General features: G+C 45.4%; 1 protein-coding gene across 3 annotated transcripts in view; it reads right to left on the bottom strand.

The window, feature by feature from the left end:
* gkup (glucuronokinase with putative uridyl pyrophosphorylase) overlaps positions 1-25,282 on the bottom strand; it is an 82,299-nt gene that overhangs the window by 56,504 nt on the left and 513 nt on the right. For 2 of the 3 annotated variants that reach the window (XM_070894500.1, XM_070894502.1), the window contains exons 2-9: positions 16,462-16,568; positions 15,136-15,180; positions 14,546-14,699; positions 13,876-13,947; positions 12,043-12,131; positions 10,218-10,374; positions 4,514-4,591; positions 3,228-3,319 (exon numbers count right to left, since the gene is read on the bottom strand). In XM_070894500.1, the coding sequence (XP_070750601.1) occupies positions 3,228-3,319; positions 4,514-4,591; positions 10,218-10,374; positions 12,043-12,131; positions 13,876-13,947; positions 14,546-14,699; positions 15,136-15,180; positions 16,462-16,568 (794 nt within the window). The remainder of the gene's footprint in view (positions 1-3,227; positions 3,320-4,513; positions 4,592-10,217; positions 10,375-12,042; positions 12,132-13,875; positions 13,948-14,545; positions 14,700-15,135; positions 15,181-16,461; positions 16,569-25,282) is intronic. The other variant, XM_070894501.1, reaches the window with a different exon arrangement.

Consider the following 25,282-nt stretch of genomic DNA (forward strand, 5'->3'; position numbering starts at 1 on the left):
GCAGGACATCTAGATAGGAATAGTGCAATCAAGCAGACACAACATGGATTTATGAAGGGGAAATCATGTTTAACTAATTTACTGGAATTCTTTGAGAATATAACGAGCATGGTGGATAGAGGTATATTGATGGATATGGTGTATTTAGATTTCCAAAAGGCATTCGATAAGGTGCCACATAAAAGGTTACTGCAGAAGATAGAGGTACGCGGAGTCAGAGGAAATGTATTAGCATGGATAGAGAATTGGCTGGCTAACAGAAAGCAGAGAGTCGGGATAAATGGGTCCTTTTCGGGTTGGAAATCGGTGGTTAGTGGTGTGCCACAGGGATCGGTGCTGGGACCACAACTGTTTACAATATACATAGATGACCTGGAATAGGAGACAGAATGTAGTGTAACAAAATTTGCAGATGACACAAAGATTAATGGGAAAGCGGGTTGTGTAGAGGACACAGAGAGGCTGCAAAGAGATTTAGATAGGTTAAGCGAATGGGCTAAGGTTTGGCAGATGGAATACAGTGTCGGAAAATGTGGGAAAAAAACAGTAAAAGGGAATATTATTTGAATGGAGAGAAATTACAACATGCTGCAGTGCAGAGGGACCTGGGGGTCCTTGTGCATGAATCCCAAAAAGTTAGTTTGCAGGTGCAGCAGGTAATCAGGAAGGCGAATGGAATGTTGGACTTCATTGCGAGAGGGATGGAGTACAAAAGCAGGGAGGTGTTGCTGCAACTGTACAGGGTATTGGTGAGGCCGCACCTGGAGTACTGCGTGCAGTTTTGGTCACCTTACTTAAGGAAGGATATACTGGCTTTGGAGGGGGTACAGAGACGATTCACTAGGCTGATTCCGGAGATGAGGGGGTTACCTTATGATGATAGATTGAGTAGACTGGGTCTTTATTCGTTGGAGTTCAGAAGGATGAGGGGTGATCTTATAGAAACATTTAAAATAATGAAAGGGATAGACAAGATAGAGGCAGAGAGGTTGTTTCCACTGGTCGGGGAGACTAGAACTAGGGGGCACAGCCTCAAAATACGGGGAAGCCAATTTAAGCCAAGTTGAGAAGCAATTTCTTCTCCCAGAGGGTTGTGAATCTGTGGAATTCTCTGCCCAAGGAAGCAGTTGAGGCTAGCTCATTGAATGTATTCAAATCACAGATAGATTTTTAACCAATAAGGGAATTAAGGGTTATGGGGAGCGGGCGGGTAAGTGGAGCTGAGTCCACGGCCAGATCAGCCATGATCTTGCTGAATGGCGGAGCAGGCTCGAGGAGCTAGATGGCCTACTCCTGTTCCTAATTCTTATGTTCGAATTATGTTCTTAACGTCTCATCTGACAGTGCAGCACTCCCTCTGCACAGCACTGGGAGTGTCAGCCTGGATTAAGTGTGTAAATTACATTAAGTGCTCAAGTCTCTGGAGTGGGGCTTGAACTCTCAACCTTCCGACTCAGAGGCAAGGTTGACACTTCTGCATAACTAATCTGAGGATTACAGAAAGTGATTTGTTATTGTTGAATAACCTGTATTTTCACTGGCTCGAGTATTTTATGCAAAAATTTCAATACACGTTAAATTCTATTTTACACGGAGTGTACAAATTCACAGGAGTTGTTGTGGAAATAGTATGCCAAATCCTTTCCCCACTGATACGAAAATAAAATCTTCCACTGAGATCCCGGAACATATAATTACTATCGTTTTTCTACAATACCTATTGTGTTTATCAGTGATCAACTGTAAATCATTTCTGCTGCAATGTGCAAATCAGCACAATTGGTGTCAGCCATGGCTCAGTGGGTAGCACTCTCGCCTCTGAGTCAGAAGCTTGTGGGTTCATAGCCGCACTCCAGGGACTTGAGCACAAAAATCTAGGCCGACAGTCCAGTGCAGTGCTGAGGCAGTGCTGCACTGTTGGAAGTGCCGTCTTTCAGATGAGACGTTAAACTGAAGCCCTGTCTGCTCTCTCGGCTAGAAGCAAAAGATCCCATGGCACTATTTCTAAGAAGAGCAGGGGAGTTATCTCCGGCCATTGCTTATCCCTCAATCAACCTAATAAAAACAGATTGCTGTTTTCCGCGAGCTTGCTGTGCGCAAAGTGTCTGCACTTCAAAAGTACTTCTTTGGCTGTAAAGCGCTTTGGGACGTTCGGTGTTCGTGAAAGGCGCTATAGAAATGCAAGTCTTTTTTTTTTACATCACCCATGTGGCAGTACACAAGCAATCAACAGATACTGGAGTAGAGAGAGAAATGTAAAGAAATACAGATATGAATCGGACAACCTATTTACCTGGGAGTTTTAGTGTTATTTGAGCCTCTCGATCAAATTATTGCCCAATAATCATTATCTCAGACCTATTGGCTGCAGTCTTGTAAGATTAATTCCCTCCTCTCCTATTTTCAGAATAATTAATTCATTCTCAGTTTAAAAGAAAATGGTCTGTGAAGGACGGTACATTCAAAGAGAACGACAAGAACTCCCGATAATCAATCTGTTTTTGGTCGTGCTGCAGCTGCCTTTACTTTGGTATACTTGCACCCAGCTTTAAGGTTAATGACTAAGGTTATTTCAGGGAAAACTGTGCAAATAAGGAAAGCTTCCAAAGAAGTTATTACCTTGTTTTATTAAATATTTAATTAGAAAGCAATTTCTAATCAAGAAAGGAAAGTTGACCAGGTCCTTGCTGCTCTTAAATAGTCCTGTGGGATCTTTAGCATCCATCTCAGCCGCAGTGCAGCACCCTCTAGTGTTCAGTAAGGATGCAACCTTGCACCATCATTCTACAGCATTTAGCTTGCTGCTATGCTTCTTGAACATACGAAACTGACGGGCAGGAAAAAACCAGCTCCTCCATCAAGCCTGCCCCACACCATGATGGTTGGAGCATCGTGAATAAATGCTTCTTTGTCCTTGCTGTAGTTTGAATAGAATGTAAATATGGGATATAGGACGAGAAAGTGGAGTTGAGCTCGAAGATCAGCCGTGATCTTACTGAATGGCAGAGCAGGCTCGAGGGGCCGAATGGCCTGCTCACATTCCTATTTCTTATGTTCTTAAATATTTGTGCATTGATGAATATGGTCAGATCGTACAGACAGACAATAAATGATAGCCGTAAATTAAATCGTTTACAAGAAAAAGCAAGTTTTCAGGCCTCACAGCATTTAAATTAGTGTTTAAGTCCAGCACTGTGGTGTATGAGCAATGCTAAAACCAACGTTACCTTGCGTAGGAACGACGGGTGATTGATTTGGCAGCAGAACCATGTTGTTTTGAAGAGTAGCGCGCCAGCCACTTCTTGTATTCAGAGAGATCCTATCAACAAATAAAGTATTAACAGAGGGGTGGAAGGAACTTTGTTTCGAGCATAGACACTGGCATGGACCAGCTGGGCTGAATGGTCTGTTTCTGTGCTGTACATTCTGTGTTAATGTTTCAGGTCTGTGACCCTTCGTCAGACCTGAACTCTGTTTCTCTCGTCACTGATGCTACCTAGCCTGCTGAGTATTTCCAGTATTTTCTGTTTTTATTTCAGAATTCCAGCATCCACAGTATTTTGTCTTTTTTTAAAACATTAAAGGTGCAAGTTGATAGATACCAGGAATTGTCAACAACTTAACACAACAACAACAACTTGCATTCATATAAAGTAGCAAACCATTCCAAGGTACTTCGCAGGAGTGTTATCAGACAAGATTTGACACCAAGCCACATAAGGAGAGATTAGGACAGATGACCAAAAGCTTATTCAAAGCGGTAGGTTTTAAAGAGTGTCTTAAAGCATGAGAGAGAGATACAGAGGTTTAGGGAGAGAATTCCAGAGTTTAGGACCAAGGCAGCTGAAAGCACGGCCACCAATGGTGGAGCGAAGGAAATTAGGATTGCGCAAGAGGCCAGAATTGGATGAGTGCAGAGATCTCGGAGGGTTGTAGGGCCAGAGGTGGTCACAGAAATAGGATGGAGCGAGGCCATGGAGAGATCTGAGCACAAGGATTACTGATGATTAGATAAATATACAGGGTGAATAAAAACAGCTCGAAACTCCCCTCCCCTCACCATCCATATCATTCGCCACATCCAGACAGTAAATCTTGCTAAGCTCCATTCTGTGACTGCTCTTTCCCCAACATTCCACCTCCACCTTTGATGCCATGGTTAAGGTTGGAAACAGTGTGGCGGAAAGCGTGGGACTGAATCAGTGTCTGACCACAATACAAAAGACAAAATACTGCAGAAGCTAGAATCTGAAATAAAAATAGAAAATGCTGGAAATATTCAGCAGGTAAGGCAGCATCTGTGGAGAGAGAAACAGAGTTAACGTTTCAGGTCAATGATGAAGTTCTGACAAAGGGTCATCGACCTGAACTGTTAACTCTGTTTCTCTCTCCACAGATGCTGCCTGACCTGCTGAGCATTTCCAGTGATCACATTGTGCCATGGCATAATACAGTGCCAATAACCCATGATTTAACCGTAAATGCCTAGGCAAAGTTTATTGTCCAATCTTACCACTTGCCCAATGAGTTGGAATCCAGTAGGCAGCTTCATTCCAAACACTGGGATTCTGGCCTCGTTGATGAGCCACTCCTGAAGCAAAAAGCCAGAGGAAATAATGAGGTTTCAAACATTACTGTATCAAAGGAGACACTACTTTCACATCATATGAGAACAGTCATTTTGTGGTTTGGTAAGTAAACCAGGAAACATTAAAATAACACAAGAAAAATGCCCAATTATTGGTTTTCGTCTCTTTTATTTAAGAAGCTTCCTCTGATAATGCAGGAACTGCTGGTCAGGACTAAGCAGTTCAACACAGAGCAGACTTTCTCAACAGGCAAGGCAAGTGGCTCAGTGGGTGGCACTCTCGCCTCCCAGTCAGAAGGTCGTGGGTTCAAGTCCCATTTCAGAGACTTCAGCATGAAATCTAGGCTGACAAGCCCAGTGACAGTACTGAGGAAGTGCCACACTGTTGGAGGTGCTGGCTTTCAGATGAGACGTTAAACCAAGGCCCCATCTGCCCTCTCAACTGGATATAAAAATATTTCTAAGAAGAGCAGGGGAGTTCTACGTGGTGTCCTGGCTAATATTTACCCTTCAATCAATATCACTAAAAAACAGATTATCCGGTCATTATTATACTGCTGTTTGTGGGACCTTGCTGTGTGCAAATTGGCTGCTGTGTTTGCTACATTATAACAGTAATTGGCTGTAATGTACTTTGGGACGTTGTATAGAAGTATCTGCCTTTCTTCTTCTCCCCCTAAAAATAAGACTGAATTGCACCAATAGCTTAAATTATGAGACCGTGTTCACCAGTAAGTCCAGCACGATTTTATATAAACTAGCCATCTTTAAAATGCACACACAAGATCATATGTTAGGCAAGCCATTTGACTTATCTTATCTCATCCCATCCGTGTGTAAAACCCTGATGTCTCCCCATTCTACCTCTGTAGCCTCCTCCAGCTCTACAAGCCTTTGAGATTTCTGCGCTCCTCCAATTCTTGCACATTCCTGATTTTAATGCCTGGGCCCTAAGCTCTGGAATTCCCTCTCCACCTCTCTGCCTCTCTTTCCTCCTTTAAGACGCTCTTTAAAATCTACCTCTTTGTACAAGTTTTTGATCATCTGCCCTAATTTCTTCTTATGTGACTCGGTGTCAAATTCTGTGTTATAGTCACTGCTGAGAAGCACTTTGGGACGTTTTACAACGTTAAAGGCACTGTATAAATACCATTTGAATTCTTGGATTTATTAGTGACTATCTTATATTGATGACCCCTGGTTTTGGACTCCCTACAAGTGAAAACATCTCTATTTCTACCCTATTGAACCCTTTCATAATTTTAAAGACCTCTGTTAGGTCACCTCTTCCCCAGCTTGTTCAGTCTTTTCTGATAGTTATAAAGGAACGAGTAGGGATACAAGGCTGGAAGAGTGTGAATGGAGTGTGAATGGACAAAAGTGACCATTTTAAATCTGATACACTGGGGGAGGAGGAACTCGTGTAGGTCAGTGAGGATGTGATGCTAACAGTAAAGAGAATCACTGGTAGTAATTACGCTCTTTAGAAGCTTGCCTGACTGGTACAAAACAAAAGAATTGACCTCTCGGAGAGATCCAACTTCCAGGCTTAGATGTGTTGAGCATTGGTCATCTGCCTTAATATCTCCTTATGTGGCTCGGTGTCAAATTTTGTTTGATAACACTCCTGTGAAGCACATAGGGATGTTTTAATATGTTAAAGATGCTATATAAATGCGAGTTTGTGTTATGCATATTTTACTAGATGTAAAATGAGCAAAGAAAGAAAACAAAAGTGGAGAAATAGCCTGGACCTAGGAACAGTTAAAAGCAAATACCGTGACTAACATAAAAATTAATCTCAAGTTACATTGTACAGACTCACAGGCGCACAGGATTCAATCTAAGAAAAGAGGTGCTCACTTACAGGATTAATATCATGTTACGTTCACCAACTTAATCCTCGATGAGTTTGCACAGATACAGACATGGGCAGATCATGTGACCATACAATTGGGATTAGGATGTATGAACATGTCACTGCCTAAAGAACTTCCAATTTTGACTTAACCAATTGCATTTGCCCCAAAAGGAAATGTGGTACTATTCAGGATATTGGATAGCACAGAGAAGAATGGCTTTCTGTCACTTATCAATGAAATCTCTCAGTGAGGTTTCACATCACAAAAGGGTAGGGATACTTAGGGGCTGAAATTGAGGCCTTACCGCCCACTGCTGCTGACATTCCTCTGATCGAACCGCCCAGTGCCACTTTCGTCGTGGCCTGGAGTGGGCGGGAGGGAAGAGCCTCCAGGAAGCGCCCGCCGACGGCTGATGCGTGCAAGTACGGTCCCGCCCGCTGAGATGCCACATTCATGCGGGTGGGAGTCGGCTGGAGTCAGCAGCAGGACGGCAGTGGACCACTGAGTGCAGGCAGCTCTGTCCTCAATGGTAAGTGTGAAGATACTGTAAAAAAAGGTTAGTGAGGTTTATTTAAATTATTTATTTACAGGTATTTACCTGGATGGGGACCCTGAAGGTCGGCAGATGTTTTTTTTTTGTTGTTGATGCTTTTTATTTTTAGTTCTTTGACCCTCCGTGGGTCCGACTTCATCCTCGGCGGCACTTGGGCGGTAAGATGAGAACTCCCATCGGCTGCCGCCCAGATTGGCGGCGCACATCACAGATTTGCCGCCCATCAACCTTCAAGGGACCTGGGTGATGAAAACCTCGGCGGCCATCGGCGGCCCTTTGGGCAGCACTTGGGCAGGTGGAGGCTTTTAGCAAATTCGGACCCTAGATCTTTTGGTGTCAGCCTGGGCTCAGTGGGTAGAACTCTCACCTCGGAGCCAGAAGACCGTGGGTTGAACTTGAACCTATGGGTCCCCTATGCCCTCTCAGGTGGACGTTAAAGATCCATGGCACAATTAAAGAAAGACTTGAAAGACTTGCATTTATATACCGCCTTTAACGGCCACCGGACAACTCAAAGCACATTACAGCCAACAAAGTACTTTTGGAGCGTAGTCACTGTTGTAGGAAACGCAACACACTAATTTGCGCACAGCAAACTCCCACAAACAGCAACGTGATAATGACCAGATAATCTCTTTTTGTTATGTTGATTGAGAGATGAATATTGGCCCCGGGACACTGGGGATAACTCCCCCTGCTCTTATTCAAAATAATGCCATGGGATATTTTACGTCCACCCGAGAGGGCAGTCGGGACCTCGGTTTAAAGTCTCATCCAAAAGACAGTATCTGCGACAGTGTAGCACTCCCTCAGCGCTGCACTGGAGTGTCAGCCTAGATTTATGTGCTGGAGTGGGACCTGAAGCCACAACCTTCTGATTCAGAGGCGAGTGTGCTAATTAGAAGAGCAAGGGTGTATTCGTCGGTGTCCTGGCCAATAGTTATCTCTCAACCAACAGATTATCTGGTCATTTATCGCATTAGTGTTTGTGATACCTTGCTGTGCACCAATTGACCATCAGCTGCAGGAGCATGTTCCAATACTCAATTAGAACATGACAGATCAGTGCCTCAACTTAATTTACCACCTCTGATCCATATCCCTTGATATCCTCAGCTAACAAAAATCCTATCAATCTCAGTTTTGAAACTTTCAATTGACCACAGCCTTTAGGGGCACACATTTTCAGATTTCCACAACCCTTTGTGTGTAGAAGGGCTTCCTGACATCACCCCTGTATGGCCTAGCTCTAATTTTAAGAAAAGAGAAGGCTGAGGGGTTACCTGATAGAAATAGATAGGATGTTTCCATTTGTGGGGGGAGTCCAATACTAAGGGCTCATAAATATAAGACAGTCACTAATAAATCCGATACAGAATTGAGGAGAAAATTCTTTACCCAGAGAGTGGTTAGAACGTGGAACTCAACAACAACAAACTGTATTTTATATAGCACCTTTAACGTAGTAAAACGTCCCAAGATGCTTCACAGGAGCGTTAAACAAATTTTGGCACCGAGCTGCATAGAGATATTAGGACAGATGACCAAAAGCTTAGTCAAAGAGGTAGGTTTTAAGGGGTGTCCTAAAGGTGGAAAGAGAGGCGGAGAGATTTAGGGAGAGAATTCCAAAGCTTAGGGCCCTGGAGGCCAAAGGCACGGCCGTCAATATTGGAGCGATTAAAGTTGTGGATTAAAATCACTACCACAGGGAATATTTGAGGCAAATTGCATTAGATAAGCACATGAGAAAGGAATAGAGGATAGATTGATTAGGGTGGGATGTAAAGGGGTGGGAACATAAGAACAACAGAAACAGGAGCAGGAGTAGGCCATTTGGCACCTCGAGCCTGCTCCATCATTTAATAAGATCATGGACTCAGCTCCACTTCCCTGTCCGCTCCCCATTACCCTTTACTCCCTTATCGCTCAAAAATCTGCTTAAATATATTCAATGACCCAGCCTCCACAGCTCGCTGGGGCAGGGAATTCCACAGATTTATAGGAAGAAATTCCTCCTCATCTCAGTTTTAAATGGACAGCCCCTTATTCTGAGACTATGCCCCCTAGTTTTAGTTTCCTCTGAGTAGAAATCGTCTCTCTGCATCCACCTTGTCAAGCCCCCTCATTATCTTATGTTTCGATAAGATCACCACTCATTCTTCTGAACTCCAATGAGTATAGGCCCAACTTACTCAACCTATCTTCCTAAGTCAACCTCCTCATCTCCGTAATCAACCTCGTGAACCTTCTCTGAACAGCCTCCAATGCAAGTACATCCTTCCTTAAAACTGTACGCAGTACTCTAGGTGTGGCCTCACCAATGCCCTGTACAGTTGCAGCAGGACTTCTCTGCTTTTATACTCCATCCCCCTTGCAATAAAGGCCAACATTCTATTTGCCTTCCTGATCACTTGCTGTACCTGCAATTCTAACTGTTGTGTATGGAGAAAGAGTCAGACTGAACACTGTGAGCTCAAAGTAAAGTGTGACCGTAGTCTTTTATTGCAGGTCGCCAGAGTGCCTCTCCAGCCTGTGAAGCCTCCTTAAATACCTGTGCTCCCAAGGGATTATGGGATCCCTTGGGACTCCAGGGAATGAGCCCTCTAGTGGCTGTACAGAGTAAATACAAGTCCACATATATAACACTAACTTTTTGTGTTTCATGCACAAGGACCCCCAGGTACCTCTGTACTGCACTACTTTGCAATTTTTCTCCATTTAAATTATAATTTGATTTTCTATTTTTTCTGCCAAAGTGGATAACCTCACATTTTCCCACATTATACTCCATCTGCCAAATTTTTGCCACTCACTTACCCTGTCTATATCCCTTTGCAGATTTTTTGTGCCCTCCTCACAATTTGCTTTCCCACCCATCATTGTATCATCAGCGAACTTGGCTACATTACACTCGGTCCCTTCATCCAAGTCATTAATATAGACTGGAAATAGTTGAGGCCCCAGCACCGATCCCTGCGGCACCCCACTAGTTACTGTTTGCCAACCGGGAGGAGGACTATGTGGAGCTTAAATATCGGCATGGACCAGCTGGGGGTGAATGGCCTGTTTCTGTGCTGTACATTCTATGTAACACACTTTCAGAATTTGAAATTTTGAGTTTTAGCAGATCTATTCCCTTATCATGTGTTTCGTCCTAGTTACTGAACTGACAGCCGCCAGCGACAGTTTCTCCCCGTTAAACAGATTTTCTCACCATGTACTTCCCGAGCCCTCGTTCCTCCACCAGTGGGTGATGCTTCAAATACTCCCCCAGAGTCGGCAGGGTCTCGCTTTGGAAACAGTAAAAGACGACACTCGCGAGCCTGGATTCTGTGGCGGCAGCACAGGGCTTCTCGTAAAATTTGGTGATTCTGAAAGAAGACAATCTTAAGTGTATTCTGCTTCGAGCAGGACAGCATGCACAGATAGATCAGTACATGTCAATAAACCTGCGAGGACTTGATGGAGATTTCAACTAGCAAAAGAAAATGGTTTAAAGATTCATCAGGTAATACTGTGAAGAGTTTAGGGAAGGTGAAATTGCCCTCTTTTTGGAGAGGCCCGTTAACGCCTCCGTGGGGGCTGCAAGACAGTTTTCGCCCGGGGTGGGGCGCGACCAGCTCCCGGGAAATTGCCCGGGAGTTTGCGGAGGTGCTGTCACAGCAACGTCGCGCAAAGAGCGATGACGTCATCACCGTGCGGGGCGATCCCTCAGCGCTGTGCGCCGACTCCTCTCGGCCCCATGGGGGAATTTGCCCCGCGGGTCGCGAAGCTGGCCGACATCCGCTCGCGGGGTGGAGGTTAAAGGGGAGGTCGGCAGTGCCCCTGCCACCATCTTAGTTTTTTTTGCTGACCCTCGGGTCGGCTAGCCTACCAATTTTTTTCCGTGGTCCGGGCTGCCACCGTGCAGCCCGGCACTCTGTTTTGGGTGATCCAGGCTGCAGGCCCGGTATCACACTACCCCTTGTGATCCAGCGGAGGCCATACCAGGCCTTGCAGAGTGCACTGCAGCCCACCCCTTTGCTTGAAGCAAGTCAGCGCTACGTGGAGCATCTGCACAGCGCTGCACAACTCACCCCATTAGCGCCGTTGGAACCGCCTCTAAAGAAAGTGGAGCGCTCGAGATTGTGCTGCACTTCCTTTGAGGGGCGCTAAGCCCAATTCAGTGGCCGGGGTGAGACTGCGCAGGAAGTCCTGCCCCGAGAGGGTTACCGTCCCCAATCGGGGCGCAGGGCATTTTCGCCCCTAGGTCTTTAAGCTTCTCCAAAGTCCCAAACGAGAAAGTCTCAGATAGGAGACAGAGTGGAATCACAAAAATTTCTGATGTTTGATTTTCCTAATGAAGAGAACATTCCCGAGCAATCTCAGCCCGTAAGGAGGTCATTCGCCATTGTTGGTACTCTCTCTGCATCGAAGCGATCCATTCCGATATTCTTTCTCTGCATCTGCATTGTGTCCAGTTCTGGATACCACACTTTTGGAAGCATGTCAAGGCCTTAGAGAGGGTGCAAAGGAAATTTACTAGAATGATCTCTGGGATGAGGGACTTCAGTTATGTGGTGAGACTGGAGAAGCGGGAATTGTCCTCCTTGGAGCAGAGAAGATTAAGCAGGGATTTAATAGAGGCATTCAAAATCCTGAAGGGTTTTAATAGAATTAAGTTCCACTTGCAGGAGCATCGGTAACCAGAGGTCACAGATTTAAGGTAATTTGCAAATGAACCAGAGGTGAGATGATGAGAAATTCTTTTACGCAGCGAGCTGTGGTGATCTGGAATGCACTGCATGAAAAGGTGGTGGAAATAGATTCAATAGTAACATTCAAAAGAGAATTGAGTAAATACTTGAAGAAGGAAAATTTGTAGGGTTATGGGGAAGAGCAGGGAAGCATGGCAAATTGGATAGCTCTTGCAAAGAATCGGCACAGGCACACTGGACTGAATGGCCTCCTTCTATACTGTGATTCTATCCATGAGTGGCATGGCATATGACAGAAATCTGTACAGCACAAATACTGACCCATTTCAATCAAAAACCCACCTGTGTGTATAGGGGCAGACCTCAACTATTCCCCGAGATTCAGTCTTCTCTCCTTCTTCCATCTCGTAGTAAATGGCCAGTTCACCCTCCTGTCAGCCCACACAGAAACACAATGGTATTGTTAGTCTTTATAAGCACATTGTAATAGTTACTTGCATCGCTCATGAGTCAGCCGAGCTTAAACACTCTCACTTCTGAGTCAGACAGTTGTGCGTTCGAGTCCCACTCTAGAAACTGGAGCACAAAAAGCAGGCTGACACAACATTGCAGTACTGAGGGAGTGCTGCACTATCAGAGGTGCCGGCGTTGGGATGAGACATTAAACCATCTGCCCTCTCAGGTGGACATAAAAGATCCCAATGCACTATTTAAAAGAAGAGCAGCTGAGTTCTCCCGGTGTCCTGGCTAGCATTTATCCCTCAACCAATATCACCAAAACAGATTATCTGGTCATTTTCACATTGCTGTTTGTGGGACCTTGCTGTGCATTTCCTACATTACAATAGTTCAGAAAGTGCTTCATTGGCTGTAAAGCGCTTTGGGACAACCTTAGGTCATGAAAAGCACTATTTAAATGCTAGTTCTTTCCTTCTTTTTACCTCACAGCTATATTTAGATTTTTAGTTCAATATAGTAACACATATCAGTTTCCTGACACGGCCCATACCAGAGAGCATCTGGGCTATTGATGCATTCCGAGGCCAGCACACTGTTTGGCGGTGGTCCAGGTAGGTGATGGTCTCTCAAGTTCAGCTGGAATATTAAGTCTCACCTAAATGGAGCATTGGTCTTGGGGAAAACAATTTAATGGAGAGGGACTGTTGTTAACTTGTTTCCGCCTTTCCACAATGACATGCTCTTGCCTTGCCGAGAAGAAAGGGGGGATTCTGGTTTTATGTGGGGCCAGCATTGTGTAGGATTCTCCACTGAATTATATTTTTCTCACTCTCCAGGTAGGTAATCCATCACTGGAAGATCCACAATTGTTCCCATGATAGCCCTTTCTTCCCTCCTCATCCCGCAAAAGACTCAACGCCACTTGAATAAGATCATTCTTCTTCAGTCAAATCCACAATCTGTGCAATAAGAGCTTTGACACGCCATTATCCTGGATGTGCAAGCCAACAAGATTTTTTTTTAAGTAAAATGAATATTGATTTTTCATAAATATTTCTGGATAAAGATGTGTTTCGTTGACTGAGGAAGATTTGGTCAGACTGAGGAAGAGTGTAAGGAATGAACATGGATCAAAAATAAAGACCATGTATATCATGCAATGGTCCCCTCATCTCTCCTGTACAGCTATGGAATTTAGACAGCTCACATGTGATTTGGAATTCTTCCACATCCTTCATATCATCGAGAACTAGAAGGACAAGGGCAGCAGGCGCATGGGAACACTACCACCTCCAAATTCCCCTCCACACACCATCCCAACTTGGAAATTTATCACTGTTCCTTCATCGTCGCTGGGTCAAAATCCTGGAACACCCTTCCAAACAGCACTGTGGGAGCACCTTCACCACACGGGATTGCAGCGGTTCAAGAAGGCGGCTCACCACCACCTTCTCAAGGGCAATTAGGGACGGGCAATAAATGCCAGCGACGTCCGTATCACATGAATGAATAAAAACTGTTCCTATGCTGTAAAATGCTATATATTTCTATCTTGTGCATTGAGCCATCATGATTTAATTCACTCCTCACGGGCAAGATTACATAAACTAAACTTCTAGCCCTTATCTTTATGCTAACTCAGCAGCGTTTCATTTAAACCTGTATTAGGCCATTTAAACAGGAGGAAAAACCAAGAAATCAGTGGTTCCGACTGACCTTAAACTGAAAGAACTTGAGGACCTCAGCTATATCGAAGTTCTGATCTTCACACAGCATATCCCCAGCAACCTGGAAATACAAGATAAAGCCTGTGGTGATGCAAGGGGTTCTGCACGTCAACTAAACAGTCCAATTCTGGGCACCACACTTTAGGAAGGATGTGAAGGCCCTAGAGAGTGTGCAGTAAAGATTTACAAAAATGGTTCCAGGGATGAGGGACTTCATTTACATGGATAGACTGGAGAAGCTGGGGTTGTTCTCCGTAGAGCAGAGAAAATTGAGAGGAGATTTATAGACGTGTTCAAAATCATGAGTGGTCTGGACAGAGTAGATAGACAGAAACTGTTCCCATTAGCGGAAGAGAATCAGAGGACACAGATTTAAGGTGATTGGCAAAAGGCAACGGGATGAAAAACTTTTTTTACTTAGTGAGTGGTTAGGATCTGGAATTCACGCCTGAAAGGGTGGTGGAGGCAGATTCAATCGTGGCTTTCAATAGGGAGTTGGATAAGCACCTGAAAGAAAAAAAATTACAGGGCTACGGGGAAAGGGCGGGGGAGTGGGACTAGCAGAGAGCAGGCATGGGCTCAATGAGCCAAATGGCCTTCTTCCGTGCTGTAACCATTCTAGGATTCTATGATTCAGTCAGCAACAAAACGAGACGTACCACCATGACATTGTCACTGAATCTCTTGCTCCTGACCACCAGCTCCAAGTCAGCCACTGCGCCCAATTGCGTTTTGCTGGTTGTTGAACCATCATTAATAATGTTTTCCACCGGAAAGTCATGAGCAGTTGCCCATCGTTCATAGTACTTGTACCTGCATGTGAAAACGAACAGTTAATTCCAAACTGGTTTCACCTTCGTCGCACACATAGCATGCCACACAAGACCAAGCCAAAATAAAAAAACTTTAAAAAAAGAAAAGAAACTCTCTGTAGCATCTTTCGTGACCTCAGGACATCTCAAAGCGCTTTACAGCCAATGAATTACTTTTGGAGTGTAGTCACTGTTGTAATGTGGGAAACGCGGCAGCCAATTTGCGCACAGCAAGCTCCCACAAACAGCAATGTGATAATGGCCAGATAATCTGTTTTTAATGATGTTGATTGAGGGATAATTATAGGGATAACTCCCTTGCTCTTCTTCAAAATCTATTATTAGTGGTTTTCAGCGTCTACAGAATTTCGTTTTGGATTGATTGACTTTGTGCTACTTCACTACTTCTCTCAGCAACAAATCAGAGATGTACTCACTTGTCTGCATTCGTGACGAGGTAGACTTCACTGAAGAGCTGGCGCCTACAAGCATTACGGAGAAAACGTAATGGTATATAGTAAGTCAAACCAACTTCATACAGGGAGGTAGATATAAAGAAAGAACTTGCATTTATATGGCACCTTTCAACATCTCAGGATGCTCCCAAAGCGCTCTACAGCAAAATAATCAGGTTTTGAAGTGTAGTCACTGTTGTAATGTAGGAAACACAGTAGTTTATTTGTGCACAGCAAGCGCCCACAAATAACACCGAGATAAATGACCAGATAATCTATTTTGGTGATATTGGTTGAGGGATAAATATTGGCCAGGACACCGAGGAGAACTCCCCTGTTCTTCTTCGAAATACGCCCACCTGAGAGGGCAGAGGGGGTTGTGGTTTAACGTCTCATCTGAAAGACGGCACCTCAGACAGTTCAGCGCTCCCCGGTACTGCTCAGAGAGGGTCAGTCTAGAATTCGCGCTCAAGTCTCTGGAGTGGGACTCGTAACCCGCACACTCCTGACCCAGAGGTGAGAGTGCTGCCCACTGAGCCACACCTAACACCGAAGAAGATCTGGCTAAACTTCCCTGTAAATTTGCCTGCAACAACAACTTGTCAGACAGCACTGATGTCAAGCTCAACCCTCATCACTGTAAAAGACTGCTTTCAGTAGAAAACATTGAATCAGATCTCCTCGCCTCAACACACATTTTCCAATGATCATGACCAAAGTTCCCTCTAAGCTGCATGCATGTATGGCCCTGCAGCAATTGGGAAGGTACCGCACAGGCAGCTCACAAGCTGTTCCCTGTAAGATACCACGCATGCGTGGTCACGCAGCAAATTTAAAGGTACCGCGTACAAAAGAAAAAAAAATAAAACTTGCATTTATATAGCACCTTTCACGACCACTGGACGTCTCAAAGCGCTTTACAGCCAATGAAGCACTTTGGAGTGCAGTCATTGTTGTAATGTTAGAATAGTAAATATTAGCCAGGACACTGAGAAGACCTCCCCTGCTCTTCTTTGAAATAGTGCCATGGGATCTTTTACGTGCACCTGAGGAGGCAGACGGAGCCGCGGTTTAACGTCTCATCTGAAAGACGGCACCTCAGACAGTGCAGCATCCCCCCGGATTAAAAATTAGAAGGAACATTGGTCACGGCCCTCCTTCCCATCATTTCCTCCTTTCTAATCTTCTAGATTTACTAGTCCCGGGCTAGATATCTTATTCAGGCAAGACGCAAACTTTTTTTTAATGTAATATATAAAAATGCAGCTCTTACGGTGAGAGCAGGGAGGATAGCGACAATGCACTCACATATTCACAACTTCCCACCAGAAATCCAGGATCATCTTCCCACCGACTCCAGGCAACAGAGCCTTCGGGATGCCCTCTAAGTGGGAGTAGAGACCAGTAGCTTCATTCTGAAAATAAATTATGCAGATAATAGCAGAGCAGACCAAGGGGCACATGATAAGAGTTTACTATTTACACACGGAATGAGAGATTAGTACTTAAAAAGGAAGAACTTGCATTTATATAGTGCCTTTCACGACTTCAGGACGTCCCAAAGCGCTTTACAGCCAATGAAGTACTCTTTGGAGTGAAGTTACTGTTGTAACATAGGAAACGCGGCAAACACTTTGCACACAGCAAGCTCCCACAAACAGCAATGAGAGAATGACCAGACAATCTGTTTTAATGCTGGAAATCTGAAATAAAGGCAGAAAATGTTGGAAAACGCTCAGCATGTTCAGCAGTGTCTGTGGAGAGAGAGAGAGAGAGAGAGAAACAGAGTTAAAACGTTTCAGGTCGATGACCATTCATGAAGCGTTCACTCTGTTTTTTTCTCCACAGATGTTGCCTGACCCGCTGAGCGTTTCCAGCATTTTCTGCTTTTATTTGGGATCTAACCAATGCCGTTCACAGCAATATCACAACCTTTCTGATTTGTTCCCAATCCAGCTCAGTACCTCATTTGTTCTTTAATTACAGCTAAACCGCACAGCGACAGTTTCATAGATTTATCCACAAGATTCGTAGATCTTGTTCTTGATTGCAACTGTACAACTATTCCATTTAACAAACACGCGCTATTGTCCCATTTAACAGACGCTGCCCTATTTACGACACTGCCTCCTTTCATTACTTTCTCCCTTAGTAATTATTTTAGACTTATTATCCACACTGAATTACATCTGTCCTCTCTATTGGCAGAAAATCAGTTTGCATTGTTCCTCATTTAAGGGTAAACTGCTACAAATATAAAAGAGGCAAAACGTTACTATACAGGGGAAGTTGCAATAATGTGGCCAGCTCTCCTTTTCTCTCCAACATATGCAGAATTCAAAGTAAAGGAGAGTGAAAAACAAATGGAAGAGGGAGTTTTTTCAGTACTCATTACAAGGGCGTGGTGAGGATGACTTTAGCGGTCGGGCTGAGCCTTGATAGATTTGAGAATCACCGAATCCGAAAGATCTGTGAACATTTTTCAAAAATGACAATTGGTTTGAGCCAAACTTAAACAAAGGAAAGTGGTTGGGGCATTGAATGGGAAAGGTTGAGTGGACAAGGGGCTGAGTGGGCGGGCCGAGTGGGCGGAGGGGCTGAGTGGACGGGGCACTGTGATTGGGGTATTGAGTGGCTGCGTCATTGAGTGTGCGGGGACCGTGGGTGGGCACTGAGTGGGAGGGGTAGAGTGGGCGAGGGGTTGAGTGGGCGAGGGGCGGGCCATTAAGTGGGTGAGGCACTGCATGCACAGGGCACTGTATGGTTAGGGCACTGAGTAAGCTGGGTCTTTGGCATCTCCACCATTATTTAGGTTGTGCGAATGGCCACACTCCAAGAGTTTAAACGGCAGCATAAACCATAAGCGCAGAGGCACTGAGCATGTCACATCCCCATTATGTTCCGCTATCATTTTACAACATGCACCAGCCTTTCAGTTTACTTTTATTCATGTTTGTGAGCTTTATGTTTTCCATTTCTGGTGAAAGTTTCTTTCGGGATCATTGCACAGCATGACAGGAAAAGTTTTACAAGGTTATGGTTTTTGCAACACCATCAAACTGAGGTAGAGGTATTTTCAAAAGCAATGATACATTGTATTGATTTTGATACTAAATATGATATGTACAGCCTGTTAGAAAACAACCAAAAAACGTAAAGGTAGTGCAGCTTATTTAAATGTGAAAGGTTACAAAGTTGATTTTGAGGTGTATTTTATTGTATCTTACACCTTTGCGATATTAGTTCAGCTCCATTTACTCATCCTGACTGTATGGTATAATAGATTGAGCCTGATCAGCTCTAAATGTAACTGCCTCTGGAATGAGTCCTGGAGCAGGTATAAATTATTGCCTGCGAGACTTTCTATCAGTTTAACTGAAAGCTGCACTGACTGTTTTAATTCTGTAACCAGAGCAGCAGTGTGATGCCACTCCTGTCAGTAGGCCTATCACATGGCAGTGGTTACTGCACTTACTACTGAATGAAACATACTCTGCTACCCAGAGAACCAGAATCATATCACATGGATATGCTCCAGATCAAGAATCTGGAGACTCAGTGGTAGAAATTTACCTCCGCCCGAAATGGGGCACACCGACCATTTTTGAAGTGTTCTGGTCGCCGCAATGGATGATGGATGGCCTATCCATCAAAATTCAGCTCTTCATGGGTTTTTTCCCAGCGGGGCAGATGTGGTGGCGGAGCGGAGTGGCCATCAGTAACAGGGCGAAAGTGGGGGTGGGACCCCTGGCCATAATTGTTGGCCCGACCTGGCAGTCGGCAGACAAAAAAAAGTCATCGAAGACAGCGCCACCTCCCCTTTAAGGGCAGCCACGCCACCATTTCACAGAGAGTGCATTGACAGCAAAAGCTGTCGGGGGGGGGCAGCGGCCAATGACCGGATCACTCTCGCGGGGCAATTTCAGGTAAGGGGCAATTTCGGTAGGGCAATTTCATGAGGGGGGGTCCCCGCCAGACGGTAAGGGATCGGCGCGTGCACGCCACAGCGGGAAAATGGGCGCAGTTGTCCTGGACACCGCTCTGCTCCTGAGGAAGGACAATTTACAAAATAGCGGCACCTCTACGGAGAGTCGGCGGCCATTCCGCGCATCCCCGTGGCCGCCGCTTTCAGGCGGTCAGAGGCCTTATCGGAAGAGGCAATTTCGGCCTCTTAATGTTCAAACATGGGCCCCTGGACCACTGCAGGCGTACAGACAGTAACAAGGAGTCCCTGAGCTCACTCTATCTACCTTCGCCCATCATCACATCGCTATGCTTCTATATTTGTTGACTTAATACATGTTATTTCCATTGCAATGACAGCACTCTACTCCTTAGAGTATCTTTTAGATGTTAAGACAGGGGACAGGGTCCCTGTAGTGTTGATATTTTGAGGCTCCCTGGAAGTGTGTCAATATTTGCAGAGGGTTTTCTGTACATAAGTTTCAAAATCAGACAAGGGGCTAACAACATACATTTACATAGCGCCTTTATTGTAGTAAAAGATCCCAAGACATTTCACGGGAGCCTAATCAGATAAAAATTGGTATTGATCCAGAGGAGATATTAGGACAGGTGATTGGTCACAGAGGTGGGTTTTAAGAAGCCTCTTAAAAAGGAGGTGGAGGAAGTGAATTCCAGAGCTTAGTGCCAATGGCTGAAGGTAACATTGATAAAGGCGCTATATAAACGCAAGGTTATTGTTATGATGGCAACAGATCTAAATAATGGCAAGGTACAGGAGGGTAAGGCAGTGGCATTCATTTTGTACTGTACCGCATTATAACAATGACTACACGTCAAAAGGTACATGAGGCACTTCGGGACGCCAGAGGTCATGAAAGGTGCTATCTAAATGCAAGGCTTTCTTTCTAGCAAAGACACGATGAGCTGGCTGATATTCTATGGCACTTGGATGCCACTGAACCTTACCCTAGCAAGGAGTCAACTGTGTCAGGAGAGATGGAGGGTAGGGAGGGGTTAAAACCAATTGAGATGGAAAATGTACAATGTTCACCATTTATTTCTGTGCTGTGGGGCAATTGGTACTGAGAACTGACAAGGATTTTGTTCCAAGCTTTCGGTTCTAAAGCCGTGGTCGCGCCCCTTTGTATGGCCCCAAGTTTCGTGCCGCGGCGAAAATGGCGCACCTCCGAGCTGGGCGCCTGTTTTTCGCGCCGAAAACTGCGCCTAAAAAAAACTCTGATATTCTCGAGCTCCTTGGAGCTCGATGTCTGCTCGGCGCGGCGCACTCTTCGCAGCAGGGGGCGGAGCCTAACACTCGCGCCGATTTTCTAAGCAGCAGGGGGTGGGTACAATTTAAATTAGCCTTCGTGGTGCCGGCAACCCTGCGCATGCGCGCTGGAGCGTGCGCGCAGTCTCACACAAACATTGGCACTCGGCCATTTTTAAAAATACTGCAGAAAAAGTGAAGATTTGTTTCTTGGACCCCTGCAAAGGCTTGTAATTTAATTTTTTTTGATATTTCTGTGTGTGAGAGAGTGCTTTTAGCAGCACTGCTGAATAAATCACCTGCTGAAATCAGTGAGTTCAGCTTTTCACTGCTAAACTTGCAGAACCGGTGCTGCATTGATGCATGCAAATTAAGGACTGTGTGTTTGGAGAAATAAGAGTGCCAATTCAACTTTGCAATGGATCAACGTCCACCAAGAGCAAAGAATTTCTTGCATGAGGAAGTGGAGATATTAGTCAACGTAATTGAGCAGAGATGGCAGGAGCTCGATACCAGCAACAGAGGTCGCATAAAAGTGCCACCAAAAGAAATGAAGAAACGCTGGAACCAAGTTGCAGAAGATTACTGCGCAGTGGTGCATACCAGGAGATCTGGAAGTCAGTGTAAAAAGAAATGGCACGACCTTGGTCAAGTAGTTAGTGTAAGTAGTATTTCCCATTTTTAATTTAATCGTAATTGTAACCTGGCTATCTGTATGTCCCACCTTGCAGACTGACACATTCTGTAAAAAGTTATATTTTACTCTTTGCAGAAGAAATTGGCCCACAACAAAAGGGAGGCAACTCGAACAGGAGGAGGCACGCCCAATCTGCATCCACTGACACCCTTGGAACAAAGGGTAGCTGCTATGATGAGTCGGACATGGAGAAAAGCAATCAGTACAGCACAAGCTGGGCCCGCACGCGAGGAAGAGGGTAAGTCCTGAAAATGCATCGTGGCCCTTGAAATCAACCTGCTGCCTAACCTGCTATGTGTGAGAGTACTCATGCCACCCATCCGGCCCCCTCCCTTGCTGTTAAGCATTTGACTGTTCATCATGTTCTGCAAAATACATCAGATGATGATGAAGATGATGACGATGCTGCTGCTGCCAACCCTGAGGATCCTGAGGGTACAGAACAAGAACCAGTACAACCAGCTGCGGATGATCCAGACTGGATGATGGCAGCGATGACTGAAATGTCTGCAGGGGAGAACTTCCAATTTAATGTTTATGAGCCCCCATCAAGGGGCATCAGAGTTTCAACCCCTAGCATAGGTCTTGGTTCCATCTTCCATGGTTTCGCTTCCGATGTTGCGGGTCCCAGTGGTGCTGCTGGTATAATGCAGCATTCTACAGTCAGTGCACTACCGTCCCAGCCTGCGCCTCCCTCTCGCATAGGCTCTGGTTCCACCTACTATGGTTTTGATTCCGACGCTTCGGGTCCCAGTGTTGCTGCTGATATCATGGAGCAGTTTACACCCATTCGTCCAACATCCCAGCCCACGGCTCGCACTCGAGTGCTGTCGTCTGGAACACCGAGCGTCCTACCGTTCCAGCCCGAGCCTCTCCCTCTAGTTCTGCCGTCTGCAACACAGAGCATCCCACCATTCCAGCCCGAGCCTCTCCCTCCAGTTCAGCCGTCTGGAACACAGAGCGTCCCACAGTCCCAGCCCGCGCCTCCCTGTGTAGTGGTGCCGCTTGCAACACCGAGCATCCCACCGTCCGTGCCCGTGCCTCCCAGTGTGATGGTGCCACAAGGCAGACCCAGGCAGAGGAGAAGGAGATTGGAGACACGCTCTCCTGAGATGCAGCGTGCAACAGATGCGACTCAGGTTGTGGCATTGGGTATGGAGACCAATGAGCTTACCCGATCACTCATCGGTGGCGTCAGTGCAGTGGGTGAAGAGTCGACGGTCCTGACGGGAGAAATAGCAGTAATGACACGGGAACTTAGGGAGGGAATGTCCGAGGGAGTGCAATCGACGGCACAGGCCATCAGGGAGGGCATGCAAATTACGGCACAGGCCATCAGGGAAGGCCTGGTTGAGGTAGCTGCTGCAATAAGGGCACACAGCCCAGCCAATCAAATGACACCCCCATGAGGAAGTGAACATTCACTGAGATATGGATGAGACATGGTTGCAGCTGTTCTTTGCTGCTTTTGTTCTTGTTCTTGATGTAGCTGTAGTAGCGTTTTTCAAATTGAAATTGTTTTGTAAGTTTTGTAACTTTACAACTTATAAGGGATCTTATGGTTTTTAAGTGATCTTATAGTGTAAATGCTCTCACATTTTTTTGTATCTTATTTAATTTTGTACCTAAAAAGTGATCCTGAAGTTTAAGTGTTCTTCAGAGTGTAAGATTTTTCACAATGAAACTGTTTTGTAAGTTTTGTAACTTTACAACGTATAAGTGATCTCAGGGTTTTCAAGTGATCTTATAGTGTAAATGCTCTCACATTCTGTAAATTATTTAATTTTGCATCCACAAAGTGATCTTGAAGTGTAAGTGATCTTAGAGTGTAAAATTTTTCACATAGAAAGTGTTTTGTAACTTTACAAGTTTATAAGTGATCTTAAAGTTTTTAAGTGATCTTCAAGTCATATTAAAAAGTATAGTTTGATACAACAAATATTTTATTAGAGTGGCGTTAACTTTTCAATAAAATATTTTTTCATTAAAACTGTTTCATGTTCCATTAACACAACACAATGTAGGAACAACTGCAAAGAATAAACATGTCCATATGCAAAAGTGGTCACAGAGCCCTCAGGCATCAGTAGTTGAAGTGTTCACGGATGAGCTGCTGGCGCAAGTCTCGAGCAATCGTTAAAGGGGCACGATGGACGGCCCTCCTCTGACCTCGTGCTCCGGCATCAGGCACTTGCATGCTTTCCTGATTGTCGTTATCATCCACATCCTGGTCTTCCGTAATACTATCATCAGGCACTGGACCCTCACGTCGGTCTTCGGGTTCCACTACCAGCTCCTGCTGCCTCATGATGGCTAAGTTATGAAGCATGCAGCACACAACAGTGAAGTGACCGACAATCTGAGGAGAGTATTGCAACTGTCCTCCGGAATGGTCCAGGCATCGGAATCGCTGTTTCAATATGCCAATGGTCCTCTCAATGATGCTGCGCGTCGCAATGTGCGCCGTGTTGTATTGACGGTCAGCTTCTGTCTGTGTCTCGGGTATAGGCGTCATGAGCCAGGTGGTCAGGCCGTACCCTTTGTCTCCCAGTAGCCAGCTCTGCCCTTCTGGCTGCTGCTCAAACATGTCAGATAGAACGCTGTCGCGTAGGATGAACGCATCGTGGGTGCTGCCAGGGTATCTCGCATCGACTGACATGATGTGCTGCTTGTCGTCACACACGAGCTGCACATTGATGGAGTGGAAACCTTTTCTATTCCTGTACCGCTCAGAATCCTCCACGGGTGCTCGCAAGGCTATATGGGTACAATCAATGCAGCCCTGTACTTTTGGGAAGCCAGCAATCCTGAAGAAGCCCATAGCCCTCTCATGGATCGCTTGTGCGGTCATTGGGAAATTGATGAAGTCATTCCTTCGCGCATAAAGTGCAGCCGTGACCTGGTAAACGCAGGCATGTATTGCACGTTGAGAGATGGCACACACATCTCCAGTTGTAGCCTGAAACGATCCCGAGGCATAGAAAGAAAGTGCAGCCGTTACCTTCACTTCAACAGACAAGGCAGTTATCCTTCTGCTTCTGGGCTGCAAATCTGCTCTCACCATATCACAGATCTCAGTGACAACTTCTCTGCGAAAACGCAGCCTTTTCACACAATCAGCCTCGCTCATGTCCAGGTACGAGCGCCTGGTTCGATATTGTCGACGTGGGTAAGGTCTCCTGCCCATCAACCTACGGGCTACGACGTTCCTGGTGCGGTGAGCTCTAATCAATTCTCTCCTATGCAGTGAATTGATGGCAAACCATTGCATAATACGTGGTGTTGACAATGCAGCACCCATTCTGCAAATTTAAATATAAAACTGTCGATGTGGCTGCCTCTCCCTGTCCAAATGGCCTCAGTCCCCCTCACAGCTCGAAGGCTGCTGCTGTATCTTTGGCTGCCGGCCAGCCACTGACGCCGCCCCTAAAGCGTGGCCGAATGGCCTCAAGCACCTTAATGAGCTGCGTGTGTCCTGCGTTGATTCTTCGGCTGCCGGCCAGCCACTGACGGTGCTGCTTCTTCGCGGCCAGCCACGAAGAAAATGAAGGCCTGCCTCAAGCACCGCAGCTCAGCTCGAAGCTTGCTGCCGCTGCTGTCGAGACACTGACGCCACACCGCTGCCTGAAAGGCCTGCCTGAAGCACTTTCACACAGGTAGGAACATGGTTTATTTAATCTTTTCTTTGCTTATAAATTTTTATTCAGGTTGGATTTATTTGTTTAATATTTGTATAAGTATAACTAAGGATTGATCGTAGAATTTAATGACTTCTCTTCCCCCCCCCCCCCCCACTCTCGTTCCCTACACCTAATTTGTAACCTGCGCCTGATTTTTTAAAGTGTAGAGAAGGTTTTTTCAAGCCTACAAAAATCTTCACTTACTTCATTCTAAGTTAGTTTGAAGTACGTTTTCACTCACGAAACTTTGAAATCAGGCGTCAGTGGCCGGACACGCCCCCTTTTGAAAAATAAATTCCGTTCCAAAGTGAAACTGTTCTACCTGACTAGAACTGGAGGAAAGTCAATGGGGAGAATTCCGATTTCTAAGATAGTCCGTTCTACACCAGTTGCTCCTAAAAAAATCAGGAGCAAATCATGTGGAAACTTGGGGCCTATGACTTTGGACTTGGCCACGACAAGAACGCCACACGAGAGTTTAACCGTGCTACCCCGCTCTTAAGTTTTCACATTGTTATA

The sequence above is a fragment of the Pristiophorus japonicus genome, chromosome 11 (assembly GCF_044704955.1).
Source record: "Pristiophorus japonicus isolate sPriJap1 chromosome 11, sPriJap1.hap1, whole genome shotgun sequence".
Taxonomy (NCBI): domain Eukaryota; kingdom Metazoa; phylum Chordata; class Chondrichthyes; family Pristiophoridae; genus Pristiophorus; species Pristiophorus japonicus.